Genomic DNA, 23,385 nt, shown 5'->3' with positions numbered 1-23,385 from the left:
GTCCATCCGTGTAGACTCTATATTTATAGTCTGTCTCCTCACCTGGATGTTAATCACAGATGGTTTATATAAAGTGACAGTTTTAAAATAAGCCCCGACTCCTTTGAAAGAGCACAGCACATGCTGAACTTGACGAGAAAATGACTGAAATGGGATGGGTCCCTGTGGGGACGTATGGGAGCATGGGGATGTGAGGAGTTTCCCACTAACTTCCAATGCAACTCCGATGTTCCCATCCTCCTTGCCCCCTGGGGAATTTTTCATAGGCTGACATGGTACTTCCTGAAAACATTCCCTCCCCCTTACTACACATGCTGTCCCTCTGGGGTCTGTTCCAAAGCCCCCTGAAGTCAATGAGAGTCTTTCCATTGGCTGAGGTGGGCTTTCACTCAAGCCCTTAGAGAATCCACAAATCCTGGTTATCAGTTCACTGTAACTCTCTTTAGATCTCGATCTGTCCCGCTTGCTGGGCCCCACTGCTGGAATCTCCATTAAAGGTCTCTAGTTTCCTTTGTCCTTGCTGGCCTTAGTTCAGCTCTCCGGGTGCGACAGGTATCTAGCTCCCAGAGGAGAGGTTTTCAGCACAACATTACAAACTACCTTGCTTCTGCGGCGAGGCCTACAAGAAATAACCCAGCCTGTGATGATGTGGCAGAGGGGCAGCTGGGAGGAAGTGGATATAACTTTATGCAATGCAAAGCACAGGGAAAACAGCACGTGTGTGGAACACTTCTATCTATCTGATAGACTTCTTCTCTCCCCTGTCTCTGCCTGATGCTTGTCTCCTTAGTGTGTAAGGTATTCTGGGCAGGGATCCACTGCCTGCACAGCACCGAGCACAGTGGGGCTCTGGTCTGATCGGGGCCTCTGACCACTACCACAATAGAATAAATATTGGCACCCCTGCTTTGGTGCTTCAGTATGGTGGGGCCCAGGACTGACTGGGTCATGGAGATGGAACTGACCTTTTAGCCAGGCACCAGTCCTGGAAAGTGCCTTTGGCTCCCACTGAAGCTGAGAAGACCAATCTCGCACCTATTGATGTTAAGGACATTTTGCTATTGTCTTCAGAAGGGCAAGATCTGGCCTGCTACGAGTGGAGCACTGAGCACCTTGCAAAACTGGGCCCCCGGAAGCAGATCCCTGTGCGGCAGAGTTGCCACACTAGAGGTAATGCCGGCTTTGCCATGACCCACCCCACACTCCTTCTCTGAAGGAAGAGAGGGCATCGGTCTTCAGGGCTGAATTAACCAACAAGAAGCTTCTAACAGAACTAGCTTCTGTGCTTTCCCTTGGTGGGATCTTATCTCTGGAGCCTGCTGGCCCTGTGTTATCATCCCTATGCTTTGTCCGTGCTGCCCTATATCCCAAGGGGCTGAGAGAGGTTCCCTCTACCACTGCTCAGAATTCTGGGAGGCTCCAGCTGCCTCTGGGGCTTTGCCCATTGCAAACGTTCTTCACTTTTCGTTACCGCTTTTGGTGTGATGGTAACTTTCTTTCATATTTATTCTGCCTCCCCAGGAGATATATGGATGGCTGCTGGCATCTCTTACCCGCCATACTCCTCTTTCTCTCCGGAATGCTGCAGAATTTATCTAATTTTAAATTATTATTTTAGGAATGCTCATCACTTTTCAGTCAACAGATCCCCTGGAGAACTCCCACTCTCTCCTTTGATACCTTGCTACACCTCTCCTTGGACAGTCTTATGTTCACAGTCTCTCTCCCTTTTTACTTGCTTTCTTGGCCACTTGTACCGCTTCCCAGTCCTCGTTCCCTGGATGTGTTGTCTGAGATCTCAGATCTTCTTGTGGCAGGTTCTTGCTGCTCTTCCCGGTGCACAGAGGGAGGCGAAAGTTATCCTAACAATGATTTCCTGGAGCAATGACTTAGCTACAGAAAATGTGCTGGAAGTTTAAGTAGATGCATAAGTGCTTCACTGGATCAGGGCCTTGGTTCAGATTTGGTCCTTGGCAGATACTGGGTCAAGTGACCATTCAAAGGCCACAGCTGAGTGTTCAGGTTATGGTTGTCCCCAAAGGGTAGACTGAAGGATGGCTTCAGAAAGAATATGCACCTGCTGATGCTGTGGTATTGTACCATGATGTCATAATGTTTGCCTCTTCCTGCCCTGAGGATGACTCTATGGGTGATGATGTTGCATTCTCATAATGTTGTGGTATCTTGATGCAAAGAAATGATCATAATAGCACACTGTCATAATCCAACGTCACAAGGCTGCAAAGCCCTGAAGATCCCTCTTAAAAACTCTGATTCTCCTGCAAATTTGGGGATGGGAAGTGACACCAGTCTGGATGATAGGTGATGCACTAAACCATCACCTTAGGAAAACTGGCTTCAAATTCTTGGCCACCAGTGAAATAGTCCGTAGTCAGGTCTTAGTATCTAGTGCACTTTAGTTCATTTTATATGCAAACACAAAGATGTTGTCTTGACTTCTGGTGTGGTATGTCCTCATCCAGCTATATCCAAAGACAGAAAGGGGACTAGGTAGAAGTTCTAGGGTAACTGGAGTGCAGAGATGCTAAATTGAAAGACACAGAATTAGTCTGGTTTCTTCAGACTCTACTTATATAATCTCCTGTTTTTCTGGTGTGAGCCCTTTTTAATTTTAATAAACTTTTTCATGTTGAGAATCTTAACGAGCAGTTCAGTGCTTTGATTTATACTGTAGTAAATATTTACAGCTCCATATAACTGCAGCTCCATTTCCCCTCGTTTCAGGGCCAAATTTCCTCTCTCTGCTCACTTGCCCTGCACCTTGGAGCACTTATAACTGGGACGATTGTGGTGTTTCCCCTGTAACTGCTGCTCAGTCAGGGATAGCGTGGGGCTCTTCGCCACCCCAAGGTGCCTTTCCACAGCCATTGCATTCTGCAGGCCAGATTTTCAAGAGTTCTGGCCATAAGCAATGGGGGCTGCTGGGGGCTGAGCCGTTGCAGAACTGACCCAGAGCCGTCTTGGAAATCTGGTCCTGTGACCCCTTTCTCAGCTTCTCTCCTCCCTGTGCCAGTGCCCTTTTGCCATTGCCAGTCATCTCAAGTAGGTAGCACCTCCAGTTCCAGGACACCCCCTAGACACAAGGGAGGCCCAGTGATTAGGGTGCTACCGGGGGACTTAGGAGAGACCTGGGTTCAATTCCTGGCTCTGCCACACACTTCCTGTGTGACCTTGAGCAAGTGACTTGTCTCAGTTCCCCATCTGTACCCTGGGGATAACAGCACTGCCCTGCCTCACAGGGGGGTCATGAGGGTAAATACATAGACATGTTTGTTTGAGGCACTCAGAGACCTTGGTCAGGGGGCCATATGCGGACCCTGGCTACAGGTGCAATTGCAGCCTGTGTGTGGGGATTGACTAAGGTCTGATCACTGAAGCTACAGAGCTGGACCTAGCGAAGCCTATTCAGAGGTGGAACAGGGACAAATGAGGGATTGTTATTAGCCCTCTTCCCCACACCCACCTAGGTGGCCGTCCTGTATGGTCACTTGCTCCGATTCCCCACCCCTCAAATTCCAGATTCAGCTGTCACTTGGGAATTTACAACCTCTTTTCCCTGCCCAGCCCAGGAAGGATGATTAACAAGTTTCAATGCTCAGTAACCATGGTCAGCAGCACTGCACAGCAAGAAATGGCTGCTCCTCAAGAGTTGGAGGGGCCCCTGCTGAGAGTCCCTTGGACATACAAATGTCTGGGTTTGGCAATGTCACCCGACAATTAAACAAGGGAATACAGTCCATCAGGCTGAGCAATGTGGGAGGTTTGGGGTCTGTATTAAACACGCAATTGGAAACAGGCGACTCCTCTTTAGGATGAGTGGAGGTTGGGCGGGAGGAGAGAGAAGAGCAGAAGCCCTAAATCAGAACTTCCATGGCAAACTCTAGCTCCCAACCTAACATGCCAACTCGGCATGTCTTTGGTAGCCTTGGCTATCATTTCTGCAGCATGGAAATGTGTTTCCTGAGGCGGCAGGGCTTCCCCCACTGAACCTTCTTCAGATTCAGCCCTGAGGAATACTAGTGAGTGAAAATATTTGCTGACACATGCCAGCCAGGCGGGAGTGTGTATTACCTGGCAGGTCTGTGAATAGCCCCGAAGCACCTGAGTGGAGAGAATCTGCATCTTGGGACGCCAGCTGCTCTCTGTACTTTGGTTTCCTTCCAGGCTACTCTCTGGCTTTTGTCCAGAGGAAAGAACATCTCTGGGAGGTGCTGGTGCAGCATGCAGATTAGGGTGCAGGTAAAGCGGTATACTTTTGGGGCACAGACAAGCCCTAATGAGGAGATGGCCTTTAAATCTGATGCAGGGAAATTATTCCTTTACTAGATCTGTTTCTGGATCAGGTGATTTGTTTGTCAGAACTCCCACCCAGGTAAGAGAGGAAGAGGTGCCTCATGTTTCCCTGCTTTTGTTCTCTATCTTGCTGCATGGCTAATTAATTTTCAGCCAGCCAGACCAATAGAGAGGCATTACACCAGAGCCAGCTGCAATCCAGGGGAGGCACAGTGAGTCTATCCACAAGAGGCAGAGTGCTAGCAACGTCCCTAGTTTTGCATCATCAGCACTTGGCTGAAGACCGACTGCAGTTTATCTTGAGGCTGCCTGGAAGCGCAATGCATAATTTAGAGAAGCACAAAGCTCAGGCCCAGCTATCTGGGTTGCATTATAAAGGGCACTCACTGACAGCATGAAAACCTTCATCCGAAAGGTTTGTCTTTTATTCTCAAAATGATCCTACCGGACACAAGGCGAGAAGCACCATGCCCCAGTCCTGTTACTCTTGGAGTCACTTGTGCCCTTCGTTCTCCTCTTACCCTGAGTAGGTCAAGGGACAAAGGGACCGAAAGAGCAATCAGAGGTGAGGGAGTGTGGGATGGAATCTCATGAGTAGGGGCCTCCAGAGAACTTAGTTCAAGGACCTCATGAGACTGATGCTGGTGACAAAATGAAAGGTTGATGGTCTCTATCAAAGTCTGAGCAGACACTGTAAAATCCCCTTCACCACAAAGTGTGGCATTGACACAGCTGTGAGAGGGACCCAGGAGTGGAGGCACAGGAGATGTTAAGGCAGGTCGGGACTGAATGTTGTCGCGGGGGTTCACAGCTCCTGTCCCCAGTTAGTGCTATAAAGCCACTGCCCTAGGCAGCGAAATCCATCCCTAAGCTCAGAGACATTTTTAAAAATATTCAAGTCCCAGGGGAATCCTTAGTGAATGAAATTGTAGAACAATTCAATCCTTTTCCCCACCATTAAGATTTTTCATGTTTCCTAAGAATTAAAGGTCAGAGGAGGAGAGATATTTCATCAGCCTTCGCTGAACTAGGTGCCAGTTGACAGTATTTCCCAGGCATGGCAACTCCTTACCAGAGGTACTGCTCTTATCTCACGGCTGTACATAGCAAGAGGACTGGAGTTATAGATGGAGTAGGGAGAAAATGTTTTATCTGCAAATTTAAAACTTTAACCGTGATTCCCTACCAGTAAATTGTCCATTTATCGGTACAGCTTATATCAGTTCCCCTAAACAAGACAATGATACCAGCAGAAGGACCTTGCCACTGTAACACAGCTACACTTGGGCTTTTGCGAGGACAGCCAGGTCAGCACAACAAATATCCAGCGCTTGTCTGTAGCACGTGGTTCACCAGCTTCATCAAGGTGTCTCGTTGGGTGACGTTCTTTCCAGTGCACCTGCCGTGCAGCCTCGCCATCCTCAGGCCTGGGCTGCACTGGGAGCTTTGCTGCCATAGCTAGAGCAGTTGGGGAAGGGATTTTTATTTCTTTATTTTAGTGTTTTGCTGACATGGCCGTCCTAGCAAAAGCCCAAGTGTAGCTGCTGTTATAGTGGCCAGATCCTTCTGCTGGTATCATTGTCTTGCTTAGGGGAACTGGTATAAGCTATACTCATAAAAGGACATTTTGCTGGTATAAACTGTCTACACTAGCAAGGTTTGCCAGCGAACTCTTTGAGAGCAGATCAGGCCTCACTTCCCATTGCTTCAAGAAGTGTGACCGCTCCAGCTGGAGGTTGGGACATGGTGGAAGAGTAACAACGCCTGGCATTTCTGTTACACCTTCCACTCAGGGTCTCAAAATGCAGGTATGGGAGCAAATTCCGTCTTGGTGTAACGCCTTTGAAGCCAATGGCATGACACTAAGCAATGAATACCCTAAATTCTGTGATACTGTGGTTTGAACCGTTATAGCTGAATGCTTCGAAGGGTAGTTTTCAGCAAGCCACTGCCACTCCAGTGGAGAGTCATTCAGCTCGATAGAGCACCCTACGTTTCTGTATCCTTCAAGTCTCTTGGTCTGCTAAAAAGAACTGGAAATCTCATGGCAGCATCACTGTGAGGGAACCCACAGGAAAGGATTCATTGTACAGATGGGGATGCTGAGGCCAAAACGTTTTACAGGGTCTGTGAATCTGGGATGCCTTAATGTTGAAATGGAACCATGTATGGCCTGCTGGTCAGAGGGGCTGAGCGAATGGACCTGTGGGTGTTTATACCTTCGCTGTTTCCAGTCTGGCAACCAAAAATGGAGGCAACCCAAAACGAGTGCACACTTTTGAAAGATGAGGCTTAAGCGAATTCCCCAAGGCCATGTAGTGAGTTCATGGCAGAGTGGGGACTAGTGTCCAGGGCTCCTGAAGCTCAGGATCCTGCCTCCCTCATAGGACCATCGTCACTTTCTTTATGCCTAGAAACAGTGAAAGGGTTAACATCAGAGATGAGTTGGAGTTAGGAGACAGGTGAGACAACGCAGTTAACAAAACCCGACCTATACATTTGTCCGGAGCGTCAGATGACCCCAACTTTTAACTTTGGTTGAGTCATTTTCGCAGGCCACTTCCAACATCAGGTGATCAAGGCTATTACTGTAGTATTTCCAGTCTTAGCAGAAGCAGGGATGATCCAAATGCCTCCTGAGAGACTTTGCTGCCAGGAGATTTCCAGTTCTTTTTAGCAGACCCAAGAGACCCGAAGGATGCAAAAACGTAGGGTGCTCTATCGAGCTGAATGACTCTCCACTGGAGTGGCAGGGGCTTGCTGAAAACTGCCCTTCTAAGCATTCGGCTATAATGGTTCAAAGCACAGTAGCTTAGATTTAGGGGTACTGCAGGGTTTGGGGCTGAGCCTGTGATACTAATGGAAGCTCATGCTTTGAGGCCTGGCCTCTGACCTTTACTTTGACACAGCAGCAAAGGAGTTAACAGCTGGTTGTTGAAGCCTGGTTGCCTTGAACATGTTCCTAGATGAGGTCATTTGAATTTCCTGGGGCAGTCTCTATTCCCTTTTGTTTTATGCACCAGGCGGGCTACCCCAGCTGCGTGCAGCCCTGTGCCAAAGAGTGCCCACATGTGCATGCGTCACTCACTCCTCTTGGGTGCTAGTGCCAGGCTGGCATTTGAAATGTGTCCTCTTTGTGTTCCTAATTGGGCGGAGGAGGATGCGGGGACAGAAAGCAAAGGCTGAAACTGCATCGATTGGATGCAGCTGTGCACCAAGTCACAGCACCACTCACTCACTTTTGGCCCCACTATGACGGACGAGCTGCGGGGCCAAACCTGTGTGGGTGGGTGCGGGGAGGCCAGTGCTGCTGCTCCTCGCTGCTGCCATTGGGAGAGTCCAATGCTGCTGACTTTCCCCCATGCTAATGATACGCACCATGTGTAAAGTACATGCGGCTGCAGGCACCACCAACTATCTGATGGTTTGCGGCAGTGAGGGGGGTTCTGGTGTCCAGGATTGTGAGGTTTATGGTGATTTATGTGTGCATGGCTAAGAGTTTCAGAAGTGGCTAGTGATTTTGGGTGCCTCGTGTTATACTCACAGCATTCACACAGCAAAGGTAGGTAAAACCATAAAGGATTCCTGCCGGATGGTTGCAATGTAACACTATTTTATTATTTTGAATTCAGATAAAACACAAAACCCCCAAAACAGAGAGAGAGAAAACAGGCTGCTCCCAAGGGCAGCAAGGCAAAATTCACACCACGTTTCTTTGACCTGGCTCTTTCCAGACTAACTTTTGCTGCCAGTGCTCATGTGCTTTGCTACAAAGCCCTGTAAGTAGGAACAGGAACAGCCCCCGCACTTAAAGTGATAGCTTGCAATTCCAACACAGTCCTCAGTATACCACACCTCAGGTTTTGAGTGCCCAACCTGAGACCTCTTAAAGGGGTCTGACTTCTTGTGGAAGGCAAGTGCTCAGCACTTTCTTTACAGTATCTCTGGTTGGGACCACAATATCGTGAGTCATTTTGATTTGTTAGGTATATGGGGTGGTCCAGGTGGGAGGGGTGGTATAAAATATTGAGGAAGATTTGAGGTTTATTGATTTATGGGGTATTCTGGGTTTGGTGTGATAGGGTCACAGAGTTTAAGACCAGGAGGGGCCACCAGACCATCTAGTTTGACCACTTCACAAGCCACCAACATCCCCCAGCACCTGCACACTCAGCCTAACAACTGAAATGAGACCAAAATGTTACAGCCCACGGGAGACTAAACTGTTCTGTGCCACAGGCAGAGAACAGGAGGGAGTGAGCTGTACCACGGTCAAAGGCCCCAGCCATGATCAAGTGAGATGTACTCAGATAATCCTGGCAAGTGACCTGTACCTTCACGCTGCAGAGGAAGGCAAACCCCGCCCCCCCCCAAGGTCACTGCCAATCTGGGGGGGGAAATGCCTTCCCAGCCCCAACCATGGCGATCAGTTAGACCCAGAGCATGTGAGCAACAATCAGCCAGCACCTGAGAGAGAGAGAGAGAGAGAATATTCAGCACCACCTCAGAGCCTTGACCCACCCCATCCAATGTCCCATCACCAGCTGTGACCATCCATCATCCTTCAGAGGAAGGAGATTTTAGAAACACCAACAGAATACATTGGAGGAGGGGAGGTGGGAATCCCTTCCTGACCTCTGCTGTGGCCAGTTGAAACCCTGAAGCATGAGCTTTTAGGAACATATGATATAAACTGGAAGTGAGTTGCTGCCCCCTGCCATCACAAGCACTCAATTCACCATCTGTGAAATGGGGATAGTGGTATTTCCTTTCACGCACCCTTTGACTGTCTTTGTTGTTTAGACGGTGCTCTCTTTGGGGCAGGGTCTCCATTACTATGTGTTGGTACAGCGCAACAGGGCCCTGATCTGGGTTGGGGCCTCGAGGCATTACTGAAATACTGTTGCCTTTGGACAGGCTGTCAATCAGGTTCTTTATAGTCTCAGCACCAGCCAGCCTCTGGAGTAAACTCCTTAAGCCGTAGCCCTTTCAAGTGAGTATGGCAAGCTGCTGCGGCAGGGACAGGCCCGGGGGATGGGAGCAGAGAAGAGGGGAAGTCGCAATGGAATTTAGCTTTGTCTGGTTTACTTTGCTAGTCTCGTTCCATTGCAAATGCAAAACAAAACAATCCCCCTTAGACTGAACACAGTGCACCCAGAGAGAGAGATGCACACATTCATTATCAACCCTCCCAGCACCAACATGTATCCAGTGAGGAACACAACAACCTTGATGGGGGGCGGCGGTGGTGGAAGGCACTTAGCCTGCCTGAAAGCACTGCAAACTGCTTCACACGCACAGGAGCTAAGCAGAGAGCGAGGCTGCAGGCGGCTTCTCCGGTGTCTGGGGGAGAAGAGGGGAAATATTTCCTGCCAGGGTGTTGACAGGTACTGTTGAGATTATTCCACTATTGATGTGTGTGTGTGTGTGTGTGTTTGCATGTGCGTGTGGGGAGGGGCATACAGCATGATCCCACCTCTTCTATATAGCACAGGAATGCATTCAGCAGCATAGAGTGGGGATCAGGTGCGAGGAAGGAGCTGTCTGGCTTCAATGGCTAGTGTGCCATTGTCTAAGCGAGATCAGTGCTGTAGCTATGTTTAGTCAGGAATCCCCTGCGCTGCATGTTTGTCTTTCTCCTGTGATTGCTTTCTCCCACTTCTTTTCACCTCCACAATGGCAGTTTGCAAACTTTTCTCAAGGGCTGATTGTTGTGAGACCCGCTGATGGGCTCTCTGCGCTCTCTCTTCCCTCCTCGGCAGCCCTGTGTCTTGACGTCAGCCGGGGATAAGTGGCAGTTTCCAGGACTCTGGCTTGCTTGGAGAAATCTTGCTGGCTTCACACCACAGGCATGCTGCGAGCCTCCAAGGCAGGAACATCCGGCTACCATCTAGTGTTTATCGAAACCCCTAATTGTATCTTAGGCACAGAGCACCCATTTACCCACCTCTAAATTTGTTCTCTAAGCAGGGCTGCAGAAGAGATGGGAACACAGCCGCTTTCTTCGTGTCCTTATCGTTCTGGTTGGATGATTTTGCTGTTTACTCTGCCATGGAAGCAGGGGATCAGCTACTGTGGACAGTTGACACTGGGCTGCGAGGCACTAAAGAGTATGGATGGAATTCTGGGAACCATGAAAATCATTCCTGTGGGTGCCGGGGCGGATCAGGTAGCAAAATACAACTTTGACTCATGGGTCTTGGATCAGCTCCTGCTGGTCTGAATTTTTCCAGTTGAATTTCTTGTGCCTAAAAGCAGGCCTGATGATCTGAGAACTGCCCAGGCCTTCAAGATTCTGCCACTCTTAGCAAGCCCTGTAGTGTTGCCAATCCAGCCTGGCTTTTGCAGCATAGTTCCTATTTTAACAGGTGGGTCTCTTCTGCTAGCAGGACCTGAAAGACCACTGATGAGACCCAGAGGCTCCCTTAGGCCAGTGCAATGGCATCCTGCTATGTTACCCCATGGCGAAGTTTCTTTGTGGTGTTGCCTGGCAACACGATGATGGTCCTTGGAATGATGCGGTGGCACGAAGCAGCGAAATCCATCCTGCCGGGACAAACTGCTGGAAGTGGCCGTGCTGGCTAAAAGATGAGAGGGGTGGCACCCGGGAGCGCCCCTCTCAGGAGAGTGCCCTATGCACTGTGTGGGAAGGGAAGTCCTTTCCCCAGAAAGCTGTTCTTGTAAGAAGTGAGAAACCAAGATCTTACCAGGCTAGATCCTCAGCTGCTGTAAGTCAGGGTAGCTCTGTTGACCTCAGTGGAGCTACTTGGATTCACACCAGCTGAGGATCTGACCCACAGTGACATCTGACTGTGTTGCATTCAGAAAACACCTATCATAGGTGTCTGGATACCCACACTGTTATTGTAGGGCAAAAGCTAAGCGGCAAGCCCCGCTCCCTAGGACAGTCGTAGGTTCCATCTGGGCACGGCTGCCCTGCTGGGTTGCAGAGGGAGGGAGTACAGTTGCCAAGAAAGCCAAGGCCCTGGCTTATTAAGAAGGGCCTTTAATAATAGAGCTGGGTCCTTGAATTGTATTCAGAATGAACTGGGAGCCATGCAGTGTATGGAGCCCGGGTGCAATCAGCTGCTTTCCTTGCGTAAGAGGTAGGGTGATGCCCATGGCATAGGTTAGGTTAGTAGCTCTCATGTGGCCTTCGTTCTCCATCTTAGGTCAGAGCCATTGCAGTGACCTGACCTGGACGTGATGAGAGCACAGATCACAGTAGCAAGATCCTCATCCAGCAGAGGACCAGGTGCAATCAAATGCAGGACCGTGCTTTGTCCCATCAGCCACTTGGAGGTGGGAGGGGGGAAGTGTCCCAGCCCTTTTGAGCAAGGTGCTGGGTTGGGTGGGTAGAGGAGATGGGGTGGTTCTGAGAAGACAGCCCCAGTTGGCTCTCAGGGCTGGGTGTGAGGAGGGGAAGCTGAGCAGAAATGAATTAGTGGAGTTCACACTGCTAAGCAATTGAAACCAGCTCCCATGAGGTCCTGAGTCTAGTTGTTCCGCCTCCCCTTTCATTCTGCGTTGCCAGCAGCTATTAATACATCCACACGTTAATTCTGAAGTGTGAGCAGAAAGGCTGGAGAGGATATGCTGGGGATTTCCTGCCCTTCGAAGGGAATCAGGCAGAGACTCAGCCAGGGTGGAACAGAGTTCTAGCCAGCAGCTCTTCTTAAAGAGACACACATGCTGCTAGCAGCAGGAAGTGAAATCGAGTCCGGTTTGTGTGTGCATTAAATAACTGTTCCATACGGGCCTGGGGGCATGAAGCAATGGGCTGCTAATATTTAACAAGAGGCTGCCACTAAAATGTCCCCCGAGTAGCCGATGATAAGCCTGTGATCAGGGGTGCCTGTGATCTCAGGGCTGGGTAGCTAAGAGCTGAAGAAATGTACACACTTGTTTTCCTATTTCAAACAAATATGCTTTCTCCTGAAAATAAAAAGGGAGGGAAGTAACAGCACTTGGCAAACAAAGGTTTATAAAGAGCCATGTGCTGGGGATGTTTGTCATCCTGAGGCTATTGACAGGGCAGAGCAGCTTTCAGCCTGTATACCTGGAAGGGACGAGGGGCAGGGTGAATGTCAAGACCTAGGTGGGGTTCTCCTCCTCCCTCAGCGTATACCTGTATTTTAAATACATGGCACCTGGTGCAATCTGGTCTTCAGAAGCATTTTTAGGAGCCCAAGGGATACGTCATCTATGGTAGGCATGATTAAGCAACATCCAGAGAGGGGATGATTGTCCCGAATCCACCTTTTAAAGGAGTGGTAGAATTCCATTAAGGGCCTCCCCAACCTGCACGTCACCAAATTATTCATGCGAGAAGGGGGTTCTTGGAACAAATGCTCAGTGGATGCTGATCTAACGTGACGACTCGGTGGGCCAAATTCAGCCCAGGTGTAAATGGGCCCAGCCCTGGTGTAAGGGAGTTGCAGCTGATCACTCCACGCTTGAATCTGTATTGCTACAGCCAGACATCTTCCACTGCACATAGTGTGGCTCAGACACATTCATCTACAACCACGCTGCCTCCTGCCCTCACCGTCCTTTCACTGCCTCCCAGGCTACTAGTCAGAGAGTTTAAGGCCAGAAGGGGCCACTGGCTCATCTGGTCTGACCCCCTGAATCATAGGCCATCCACACCTCCTAGCACCCGCATGCTAAATGAGACCAAAGCAACACTGCCCCCACAGAGACTAGAATATTTGTGCCCCCACAATGGCAGGGAAATGATTAAGTGAAATATACCCAGAAAATCCCAGCAAGTGACCCACACCCACGGACTGCAGAGGAGGGTGAAAACCCCCTAAGGTCACTGCTAGTCTGACCTGGGGGAAAATTCCCATTCCCACGAAGGGTGATCAGTTAGACCCTGAGCATGTGAGCAAGAACCAGCCAGCCAAGTACCTGAGAGAGAAAATGTTCAGTGCCACCTCAGAGCCCTGGCCCTCCCCGTTTCAATGTCCCGTTTCCACTCATGGCCATCTTCCTCCTTCAGAGGAAGGAGAGAACAAACCAACAAAACAAAAGGTGGGGGAGATCCCTTCCTGACCCCTGCAAGGTGACCAGCTGAAGCCCTGAAGCATGAGATTTTAGGAACATAAGACATAAACTGGAAGGGACCCCCAGGGCTGCCAAGCCCTGCCCCCTACCATCACAAGCAACCCATCAGACAGTCCCACTCATAAATGTGCCCATTTCTCTCTTAAAACTAATTACATTGTTTTCCCCCACAACTCCTATTGGAAGATTGCTCCAGAACCTCACTCCTGTGATGGCTAGAAACCTTCTAATTTCCAGCCTGAATTTGTCCAACATTGTTCTTTATAGCTATTCACCCTCCCTGGTGATTACCCCACAAGGTATTCACCGGAGAGCAATCACATCCCCTCTCAGCCAAGCCAAGCTCTTCCAGTCTCCTCTCATAAAATGGACCCTCTGTTCCCCTGATCGTCCTAGTAGCTCTTCTCTGCACCCATTCCAGTTGGAATTCATCTTTCTTGAACATGGATGACCAGACTGTACACAGTATTCCAACAAAGGTCTTACCAGTGCCTTGTACAATGACATTAATTCTTCTCTCTCTCTCTACTGGAAATGCCTCACCTAACGCATTTGCCTTTTTTCTCAGCCTCATCACACTGGTGCCTCCTCATCATCCTGCGATCGACCAACACACCCAGGTCTCTCTCCTCCCCGTCACTTCCAACTGATGGGCCCCCAGCTTAAAGCAGGAATTCTTATTAGACCCTAAGTGCGCTTCACACTGTTGAATTTCCTCCCGTTTCTGGTGCTCCAGTCTCCAAGGTACTATGGATGTCTGAGAAGTAAAGTAACTAGCTGAATCCATGGCAGCCCAACCTAGGGGCCTGCAGTCTGTGCATTCGCATGCAACACTTCCCTTGCCAGCAGCCTGAGCGCTGGGGCAGGAGCGGGAGCTATATAATCTGGTTAGTGTTTTATGGGAAGAAGACGGAGAGAGGGAGAGTGGCAGCTCTGTGTGCCAGGGACTTTGTGTCACTTGCTGTGTGCCAGGGACTTTGGCACCTAGTGCAGTGGGGCCCTGGTGGCAGATTGGGGGCCATAGGTGCTGCTACAGTAGGAATAATGAAAGTGTCAGGAGGGATGGACTCTTGGGAGCCTCACTGGGGGAGAAGGAGATTGAAGCAAGCTGTCCCAACCAGGTGATTCTTGCGCTGACTCTAAAATCCATGCAACGCCAGTACAGCCCCTAATGACATGGGTTTACAGACTCCCCTCTCCCCAAAATGATGTAGATGCCCAAATCCCATTAATTTTAATGGGTATCCAAGCCACCTAGACAGCTTGGAAAAGCTCAGGCTAACCCATGGACTCGTCCCATATGAGCACCAGCTGTGCTAGAAAATAATTCTCTCCTTAAATGAAAGAAAGGAGGAACCCAGACCCTCTGTGGCAGGCACCCAGGTGTCATGGTGATGAGCATGCTAGGAAACCTAGAGAGCCAGACAGGAGGACCTGCTAATAGAATTTCTCCGTGTCTCATCCCAAGGTTTTTGCTACCCACCTGTAGTGGCCACCAAGTTGGTAATTAAAGAACCTATATGTACTGGGTCACCTCAATGTCCTGGCTAACAGTCCCCTGTCTCAGTGAAACGGGATCCAGCATCCAAAGCTGCGTGTGAGCTTTTGCTGGCCGCATAATGGCTGCTTTATTTGTCCGTAGAGTCGCTGCACTGCCAGCACCCAGCTGGTTGCCTTGCAAAGTGCTCCAGGGTCTCTTGACTCGGGTGTGGAAGACACGCTATATATAAACCCCAAACTCTAGCCTCTAATTGGATTCTGTTTGTTTTCCTGCTTGTTGTTTCCTCCCTAACGCCCCATCGGAGAGAAATGCCTTGTGTCTGCAGCCTGTCGTAATTAGCAAACACACTGGTTGAAGGGGGAGGCTAAAGCATGGAAGCCACACGCTGTCTCCAACCTCCGCCTGGCTCAGCAAGCTCAAAGGAGGCTGGGAGATCAAGGTTCCTATTTGTTTAAGCTTCCCAGCCCCAAATGTAACTGGAGGCTATTTTTAAAATGGTCAACAGTTCTTCCCTAAAGGCTGTTCCTAATTTGCCCTCTCACACAGCTCTATTATTGGCCCTCTGTAATGCCACCAACTGGGCCTTGTGACTTCACTTGTATTTTTTAACAAGGTTTTTTAATGTTTAAAAAAAGTCCAGGCACAAGAAAACCATCAGATAAACCTCTAGCGGAGTGGCCAATCCCTAATGTCCTAGGCCTCTCATGCACTTTGTCAGTGTCTCTCAAGGGGCAGACACAGCACCAGTATTAGGGCCTTCATCAAAGGCCAACACAATGCGACAGTCGCCGTTTCATTCTGGGATACTTCACCCTCCCTCCAGATTTTGTCTTTCATTAAATATTTGCAGAACAGCCAGTTTCTCACAAGGAGCAACAATTCCAAGGATGGCCCCTGTCCTACTGACATTGAAAAATTCCAAATGTCAATTTTTTTCTCAAAAATAAGGGCCAGTTTTCATGGATTCAAAATGAGATGCAGAAGCCGTTAATTTTGAGACCCACATTTCATGTTCCGTACCGTGCACAGCCCTCATCGGAGTGGCTCCATTCGATGTCAGACCCATGTGACCTTCAATGCTCCTCTTTCCCTAGCGCTTTGCATCAGGACGACTGATTTTAAAGTGCCTATATATCCCTCAAATAACAGCATCAGTGAGAAGCCCCATCACCAGATCACGTTTTACTAACCTCTTCCCAAGAAATTATTGAAACAAACAGCAGCTACTGTATTAGGCCCTCCCTGCTTCAGCAAACTGTTTACACACATGCTTATCTTAAGGTCATGGATGAGTACAGCAGTTATTCAGCAAAGCATGTGCTTAAACATAAGCACGTTCTTAAACGCATTGGGGTCTTAGGGACTTTCTTTCAGATGCTTCACTATTATGCAAAGGAGCAAAAACAAACAAGCAAGCAAAAGTCTACATTTTCACCAACAGGTGCTGTTAGCAATTACTATGTATTTTGTTTTACTTTATTTAGATTTATACAATTCCTACATCATAAAGCACCGATTGAGGACTTTTGGCCCCTTTGCCAGCTGCTTAAAATACAAATATGAATGCAACTAAAAGCAAACTCCATAAACTCTCCCAAACCAAGAAGGTAAAAAAAGCTGGAGCACTCAAATTCCAGCCCTTGGCACAGCTGCCCCTGCCCAACAGCCCTGAGTCACTAGATACATGCTATTTCCAATTCTAGGGGAGGGAAGGAAGAAAATCCTGCACATAGACCACCTGGCTAGTAGCTACTGGCTGCCTCCCATCTCCCGGCCTGTACCCACTGCAGCTAGCATGCAGTGAGAGACGATGTCTCAGGTTGGCAGGTCCAGAGCCATCCAGATCTTGATGGGTTAAAACCCATATGCGCTAACATTTGTGCTGCCTTGCATCTCTCCTTCCTTCCCATTCATCTATTTCCTCTCTCGATATTTCCCCTTAACCCCTTCCTTTCCTCTGTGGCCTTCAATTGGCTTCCTGCATGGAGAGACTGTCAATGAAGGCTCCCTATGGGAGGCAATGGATTGGATTCTGTGCTGCATGTAGCTATGCGACACTTATGGCTTTTTACCCTTTTACATTTCAGACAGGAAGTACAGAGTTGCTCTTTGTGGATGGAGCCACATCACCTATTCTCCTCTAGACATTTGAGAGGCAACATACCCTTAGTGAATAGAGTACTGGACAGGGATTCTGGAAGTTTGAGTTCTGTTTCTGGCTCTGCCACTGACCTGCTGGGTGACTGTCATGGATCCGTGCCTCAGTTTCCCCTTCTGTAAAATGGAGATAATATTGACTTCCTTTGTGAAGTGCTTTGAGATGCACTGGTGCAAAGTGCTGTAGAAAAGCTAGAGATGATTATTATTATATGAGCCGCAAAAATATCCAGAATTCTGATAGTGAAAGAATATGAGAAGGAATCTAATCCCTACCTCTTCAGGCATAAGTCAACTTCTAACTATTGGGGTCAGAAGGAAACTCTCCATGGGAATACATTATCCCATAACTGCTCCTACAGGGTTTCTTGCATCTCTCTCTGGAGCAGTTGGCACTGGCCATAGGGGCCAATGGTCTGATCCCCTGCAGTAATTCCTTTGCTCCCCTCTCTGGCTTTGGCAGCAACCAGATTCCATCATCGGACGTGTTGGAAAATGTGTAGCTTTGGGGGATTTTTTAGTACTGCTGCCATAAACCAATGGATGGTAGATCCAACCCACAAAAACCAAGATACGTTTCTTGACAGCTCCCTTAATCCAATGATTCTTTCATGGAAAGTTTATTCATCCAGACAGATAATGGCTTAGGGACTGTCTTTTTTGTTCTGTGTTTGTACAGCATCTAGCACAATAGGGTCCTAGTCCATGATCAGGTCTCCTAAGTGCCACTGCAATACAAATAATAATCATGAGGTAATCTTCTGTCATAGTCCACATTACTAAGGGGCACGTGCCTGATGCTAATGCAATACACATAATTTTCCATATAGATTGTACGCATTTTTGGGCAGGGACTGTCTTTATTATAGGTGCATGTACAGTGCCTAGCACAACTGGGCCCTGATCCCTGATCAGGGCGTCTGTGCTACTCTAGTAGAAATAATAATCCATATAAGAAGATTGCAGGATTGCCCCTCGGTGTGTGTGTCCCCCCCTGGTGCCTAGAATGTCTGTGGAGTCCGTGTGAAGCCATGGAAACAGCAAGGAGCCTGTCCGAGAGCTCTTTTTGTTTGGAATCTCACCACGCCGAAGCAGCACTGGGAGTCGTGGTCTGTTACCATCCCGTTTTTAAGTTCTCAGCCAGGTTTGGCTTTTTAGCGCACCAGGCTTTACAAATGACACCCGTGCGACAGGTGAATAACAATAACGGCCTTCCATTCCTTGCCACCTAGTGGCAGTCCCTGCTTTCTCATTGCGGGGCCAGGCCTCTCTTGCATGCACACTGAAGGGGGAGGCGGGTGCCCTTACATCTGGGCTGTTGACTCACGGCCTGAGGAATTAGCAGAGTGTTCTCATTGCCCAGCTGATGAGTGACGTGTCGGCTGCTGGTACCCTGTGTGCTTCACCACTTAGTGCCATCCTCTGGATCTGCTGCAGTCACAGAGATGGTTCCTGGATCATTCAAGGCAGTGTGTCCCGTGGAAAGAACGGCTTGTGGCTTGGGTAGTGAGCAGTGTGACTGCTTCAGTAACAGAAGGTGCAAGCATAGCTCGCTCCCTACAGAGCCAGAAGGCTGTGGGTTCGAGTCCCATCAGGGGCTTGACCTCATTCCCATGCTGAAGCCCCAGGCAGTATGTATTGAGCTGGTACAGGTGTTTGCTCATGGGGAGGTGTTTAACCAACATCTCTTCTGCCTGGGTTTGGCAGCTGTCCAGGTGGCGGTTTCCACAAAGAGGAGCCTCCAGCCCCAGAGTCCTTGCCAGCATTCCCCCTCCCTGCCCTCAACAGAAGCAGCTCTAATGTCCAGAGTGGCACATGAGCTCCTAATGGTTGCTCCATTTACTCTGCACACTCAGTGCACTGCCAGCCCCTATCTCTTTACTGTGCAGAAGGGAGTCCATGAAAGGTGCTTTCTGAAGCCCAGCTCTGTCCATTCGGGGATGACAGGGCAGCCCCTGACTCCTGTCACCGCTGGGTTAGAAGGGGAGGTTTCACTATTGGTTTCTAGCTAGCTTCAGAAATCTCTTCTCTTATCGCTTGTGTAGCGAGGGGAGGGCCTGGCGTAGCCGGCTGTTCATGCGAAGGAGAAGCAGGGATTGCTTGCCAAGATTCAGCAGTAAACCTCTCCAGCAGGGCTCCGGTGGGAGACTAAACATGTGCAGCAGTCGGGTCCTTCCTGGTAGCAGGCAAACCGTGATGCTCTGCCTGAGGATGAAATCAGCCTTTATCGGCGGAATAGTTTATGCATGAATCGAAACTTCAGACCTGGCTGGGTGGGGGAACAAGCAGGATCTGAGTTCTTTAAAATGCTTTAGCCACTGAAGGAGGAGGGCTGGGGATAGAGGAAATAGCAACAAAATCAGACTGGGGAAGCCGGGAGAGATTTGAGAAGCTGGATGTGTTGCTCTGTTATTCCAAGGAGTCAAGTTGTGTAAGCCTCTCCTGGTGGATACTAAAAGGAGCCAGCCGCAGAGACGGCCGCAGTCTCCTGGATCCGCGCATGCTGCCGCTTTAAGACTGCTCTGGAGAACTTGGGCTTTGCCATCGTCTACATGCGCTGGAGTATTTCGGGGCGTTGTTGAATCTGTGGGTCATGTACCCCCCCTCTTTTTTTTTTCTCTCCCTTTCTGCCTCAGTCTTTCTTTTCATTTCAAAGAGACAAAGCTACTTCAGTTTGGAGCACAAACATATGATCAGCACATGGAAATGTGGTAATTTGGATGCATTCATGATTGCAACAGATTGAAGAAATTAGACCAGACAAAGAGCTTTTTTTGGGAAGAGGAGGAGGAGGAGGAGGAGGAGGCAAGGAAAGGAGGGAGGGAGGGAGAGTGGGTGAAAGAAGGGGACACCACCGAAAAAAGGGACGGCGTGACACGCGGATGCTAAATATATCCCGTAGTAATGGAGAGGGACCGCATTTCAGGTAGGCTATTGATCATTTTATCTCTGCTGTTCTGTTACTCTCCCCTGCTCCCCCTCCACTTCCCCCGGAGTGTCTGCATGTGAAGAGAAGAACCAGCCAAGCTCTGCTTTGATTTCAATGGTCTCTTTTATTTATTTTTAATGTTCTGCTGCTTTTTTTTTTTCAACCTCCTAAGTTCTCCAGACAGACCGTGTTTCCAACAGAAGCAGAGGAGGGTGTGGGAGAAAGAAACCGTTTTCTGGGTCTGGATTTCATTTGAGTCTCTCTCTCTCTTTTTTTTTATATTTTCCAATCTGCCGCACCGAGTGAGGCAGATGAATGCTGAGACTGTTAGCTCAGGACTCGGAGTCAGGGAGAGAAAATATCCTGGCTCTTGACTTAAGGATGCCTTTAGATCCTGGAGGTTGGCTGCTTAGTTCATATGGCTGTGTGTTGTGGTTTCGCTCTCTCTGCATGCCAAAGCTTGTGTTAAAGACAATATCCTCCTCTCCAGTAATGCTTATATTGCTGTACAGAGACTTGGTCATAGGTCAGGAGTCTTCTGTTGCTAGGACAGGGCCTCCTGGCTGCATGTGTGTTCCCACATTGAGCTGGGGTTTGTTGTATAACTCTGGAAAAGGGGGTTGATTTCATGCAGTTGGCATGTCTTTGGCTTCAAGTTGCTGGTGAAGTGTGTGTATTGGGGCGGGGGGTGGGAATAGAAGGGCAACTAAACTGGATACATCCAACTCCTGTCCTTCCTTGCAAACCCCAACTAATGGCGCATGTCCGAGAGATTAATCCCAAAACTGCTGCCGATTGATCAGAAGGCGTTAGGTAACCGCGTCTCAGCAAGCAGCTTTGCAGCATTGCAGGACTTGATGCTGAGCAATGGCTAAGGCCTTGACAACTATTCATTATTAAAAGTCAGGGGTGGGGGTGGAGGAATGTTTGCCCTAGAAGCTTGAGCCCAGAGACTGAGAATAGGGCTGAGTCCATACAGAGCTCTGAGGGTCCCTAAGAGAAGACAGGAGGCCCTTCAGCAAAGGAATCCCAGTGCCTTTGGAAAGGCCAGGGGTGCAGGGGCTGCTGCTTTGAACGGCTGGGACTCTGCAGCCATTAACTCAGTCTGTGGTTCCCTGCTTTTTCCCTGCTCCCCGCCCCTGCTGGGGGCCAGGGGGTATGCTGGAGTGGAGAGCAGATCGCTTCTTACCTGCTCTGGAGCCTGCATATTCTTCTCGCCACTCTGAGTTGGACTGGGTAAAGCAGCGACCGGGTGGGGTGAGGCAAGCAGCACCACGCTACTGGGCATCAGGTTTGGAAAGAAAACCACAAGGACGAGGGGAAGCAGTCGAGCAAGGGTGGCGTGCAGCAGCCGTGAGGGAACGTCCATCCCATTCCTGGGCCAAATGGGGCCACGTAGGTCCACCGTGCAGCCACCCAGCATTGCTCACTGCAATCAGGGGCTGGGGAGACCCATAGAGGCCATCAGGCTGAGAGTGGGGGTCTGTGGGGCTCCGCAGTTGGAGACCTTGGGGCATCTGTAACTCCTCTGCTGTCTGTCTGGACACTAGTCTGTGCCATTAAGTACCATAGGGGAGGCCTTTCTTTACTCCAGCCAGGTGTGTAACAGTGCTCGACAGAGGGAGCACAGCCCTGACGGAGCACAGACCCAGCTGCAATTGCTTAAGGGCCTGATCCTGGTAGGTGCTGGGCACCCACAACTCCTGCCATTGCTGTCAATGGGAATTGAGAGCGCTCACAGCTTGAGACTGGCCTGCGGGAGCGTTCTCTCCCTCCCAGCCCTTTTCCAATAAGGGCAGCTCGGATGACGTGTGCGCTCCTTCTCTCTTGCCCTCCTTCTCTCTTGCCGTCTCTTCCCCACATTCCCTCCTTTGCTTTGAGTCACTTCAAAGCATTCCTGGGAGCTGCCCTTGACCCAAAGGATGGAGTGTGTATGTGTCAGTAATACCAGTGCTCAGACGTGGATAATCCTCTATCACTGCAGCACAGGCCTTGGCCAGGCAGAGGATAAATAACAGAGGGACTGGGGCAAGTTCTGCAGAACAGAGCCAGTCGGACCCAGCACCGAACCGATCTTTTAAATCTGCTGCTGCTTTCCTTTTGCGTTGATGTTTTCCCAGGACAAGGGGGCCTGACAAACAGGAGTGCTGGCAAGAAACTGGACTTTAATTTCTGGCCCCAGTCACATGAGAGGCTCTCTTTAGTCAAGAGAAGTGCCAGATCTCCGCTCCCCGGAGTCCCTGCTCATTTTGGGAACTGCTCGATTCAACACACTTCATGCAACCTAAATGCAATAGCTAACTGCAGCAAAGAGCCCACCTAAGTCTGGGTGGGATACCTCCTATCCACTCTCATCCTTGGTACCCCATGTGCAATGGATCCAAGGGCAGGAAGGACCCTGGTACAGTAGTCCACAGATGCAGCAGCTCTAGTTAACCTCCAGTAGCCTGGCACCTTCCTAAGGGTCACTAGCAAAGTATGCAAACTGTCAGGTCTGCTGATGACTTAGCTTGGGTGTGCCAGCGACGCCTGCTGGAATCTGATGAGAGTATGCAGATTTCAGTTCTCTTGATTTAGCTGTGTCACGCAGTTGTTGGCAGGGAAGCCAGGCAACAGAGCCCTCCAATTAAATCCTCATCCTGCATGTGGATGACAAATAGTTGTGGTATGTGATATGCGCTAAACAAGGGTAGTAGCTGTATGTCTCTTAACTCAGGGGCACAGAGGCTGGTTTGCACACACAGCTCAGACTTGGGAGCGTTTCTCTGGGGACGCAATACCCAGTACTCTGCTCTTGCTCCTCATGCTCGCTCTGTTCTAGAGGCCTAAGATGTCAGCAGTCTGTGCCGGGGAGGAAAGAGTGCACTGCAGAGTCGCCAGGCAATGAAGCTCTGTCCAAGATTGGAGAAAGAAAGGGACATGACTAGAAGCAGTTTTTGAATGACTCATCCTTTCAAAACCCCCTTCTCAGCAGCAGCGTGGGAGAGGGAAATGCAGGAGGGTTATGGGTATATGTAGACCCTGAGGAAAGAGTTAAAATCCAATGACATAAATTTGTTTAGAGTAAACAGTATTTAAAAGCTGCGGTTCAGGGAGGGATTTCAAATGTGCTGGGAAACCACTTTAGAGACACAGTAAAGTAAGGGTTAAAGGGAACATAGGAAAATCTTGTTAAGTGAGGTTCTGGGCAGTTCAGATTATGTTGTCAGGTTTCCAGGTTTATTCTCCAGCATTGACTTCTGGGCAAATCGGCTCGGTTTGCCTGCCAGCAGACTGAGTTGTGCCTGGTACCTGGCAATCCGGCTGCAATCTGTGGATCTGATTCTTACTTGGGGTCTGACTCTGGTCTCATGTACACCAGAGTCACTCTATCGATGTTACCCCTGATGCACACCAGCAGGGCTGATGGAGGGGG

The 23,385-nt window shown here is 49.5% G+C and overlaps 1 protein-coding gene across 3 annotated transcripts in view; it reads left to right on the top strand.

The window, feature by feature from the left end:
* The window catches only part of SEPTIN9 (septin 9), a 255,996-nt gene that overhangs the window by 42,080 nt on the left and 190,531 nt on the right, over positions 1–23,385 (top strand). The window contains exon 1 of one of the 3 annotated variants that reach the window (XM_074971964.1): positions 19,879–19,967. The exons of the other annotated variants lie outside the window; for them this stretch is intronic. Coding sequence (XP_074828065.1) covers positions 19,946–19,967 — 22 coding nt within the window. The 5' untranslated portion in view covers positions 19,879–19,945. Of the gene's footprint in view, positions 1–19,878; positions 19,968–23,385 lie in introns of those variants that run through there. 3 annotated transcript variants of the gene reach the window in all.

This window comes from Natator depressus, chromosome 14, assembly GCF_965152275.1.
Source record: "Natator depressus isolate rNatDep1 chromosome 14, rNatDep2.hap1, whole genome shotgun sequence".
NCBI lineage: Eukaryota > Metazoa > Chordata > Testudines > Cheloniidae > Natator > Natator depressus.
Note: the sequence above shows the minus strand (reverse complement) of the source record. Positions and strands in the feature narration are given on the sequence as shown.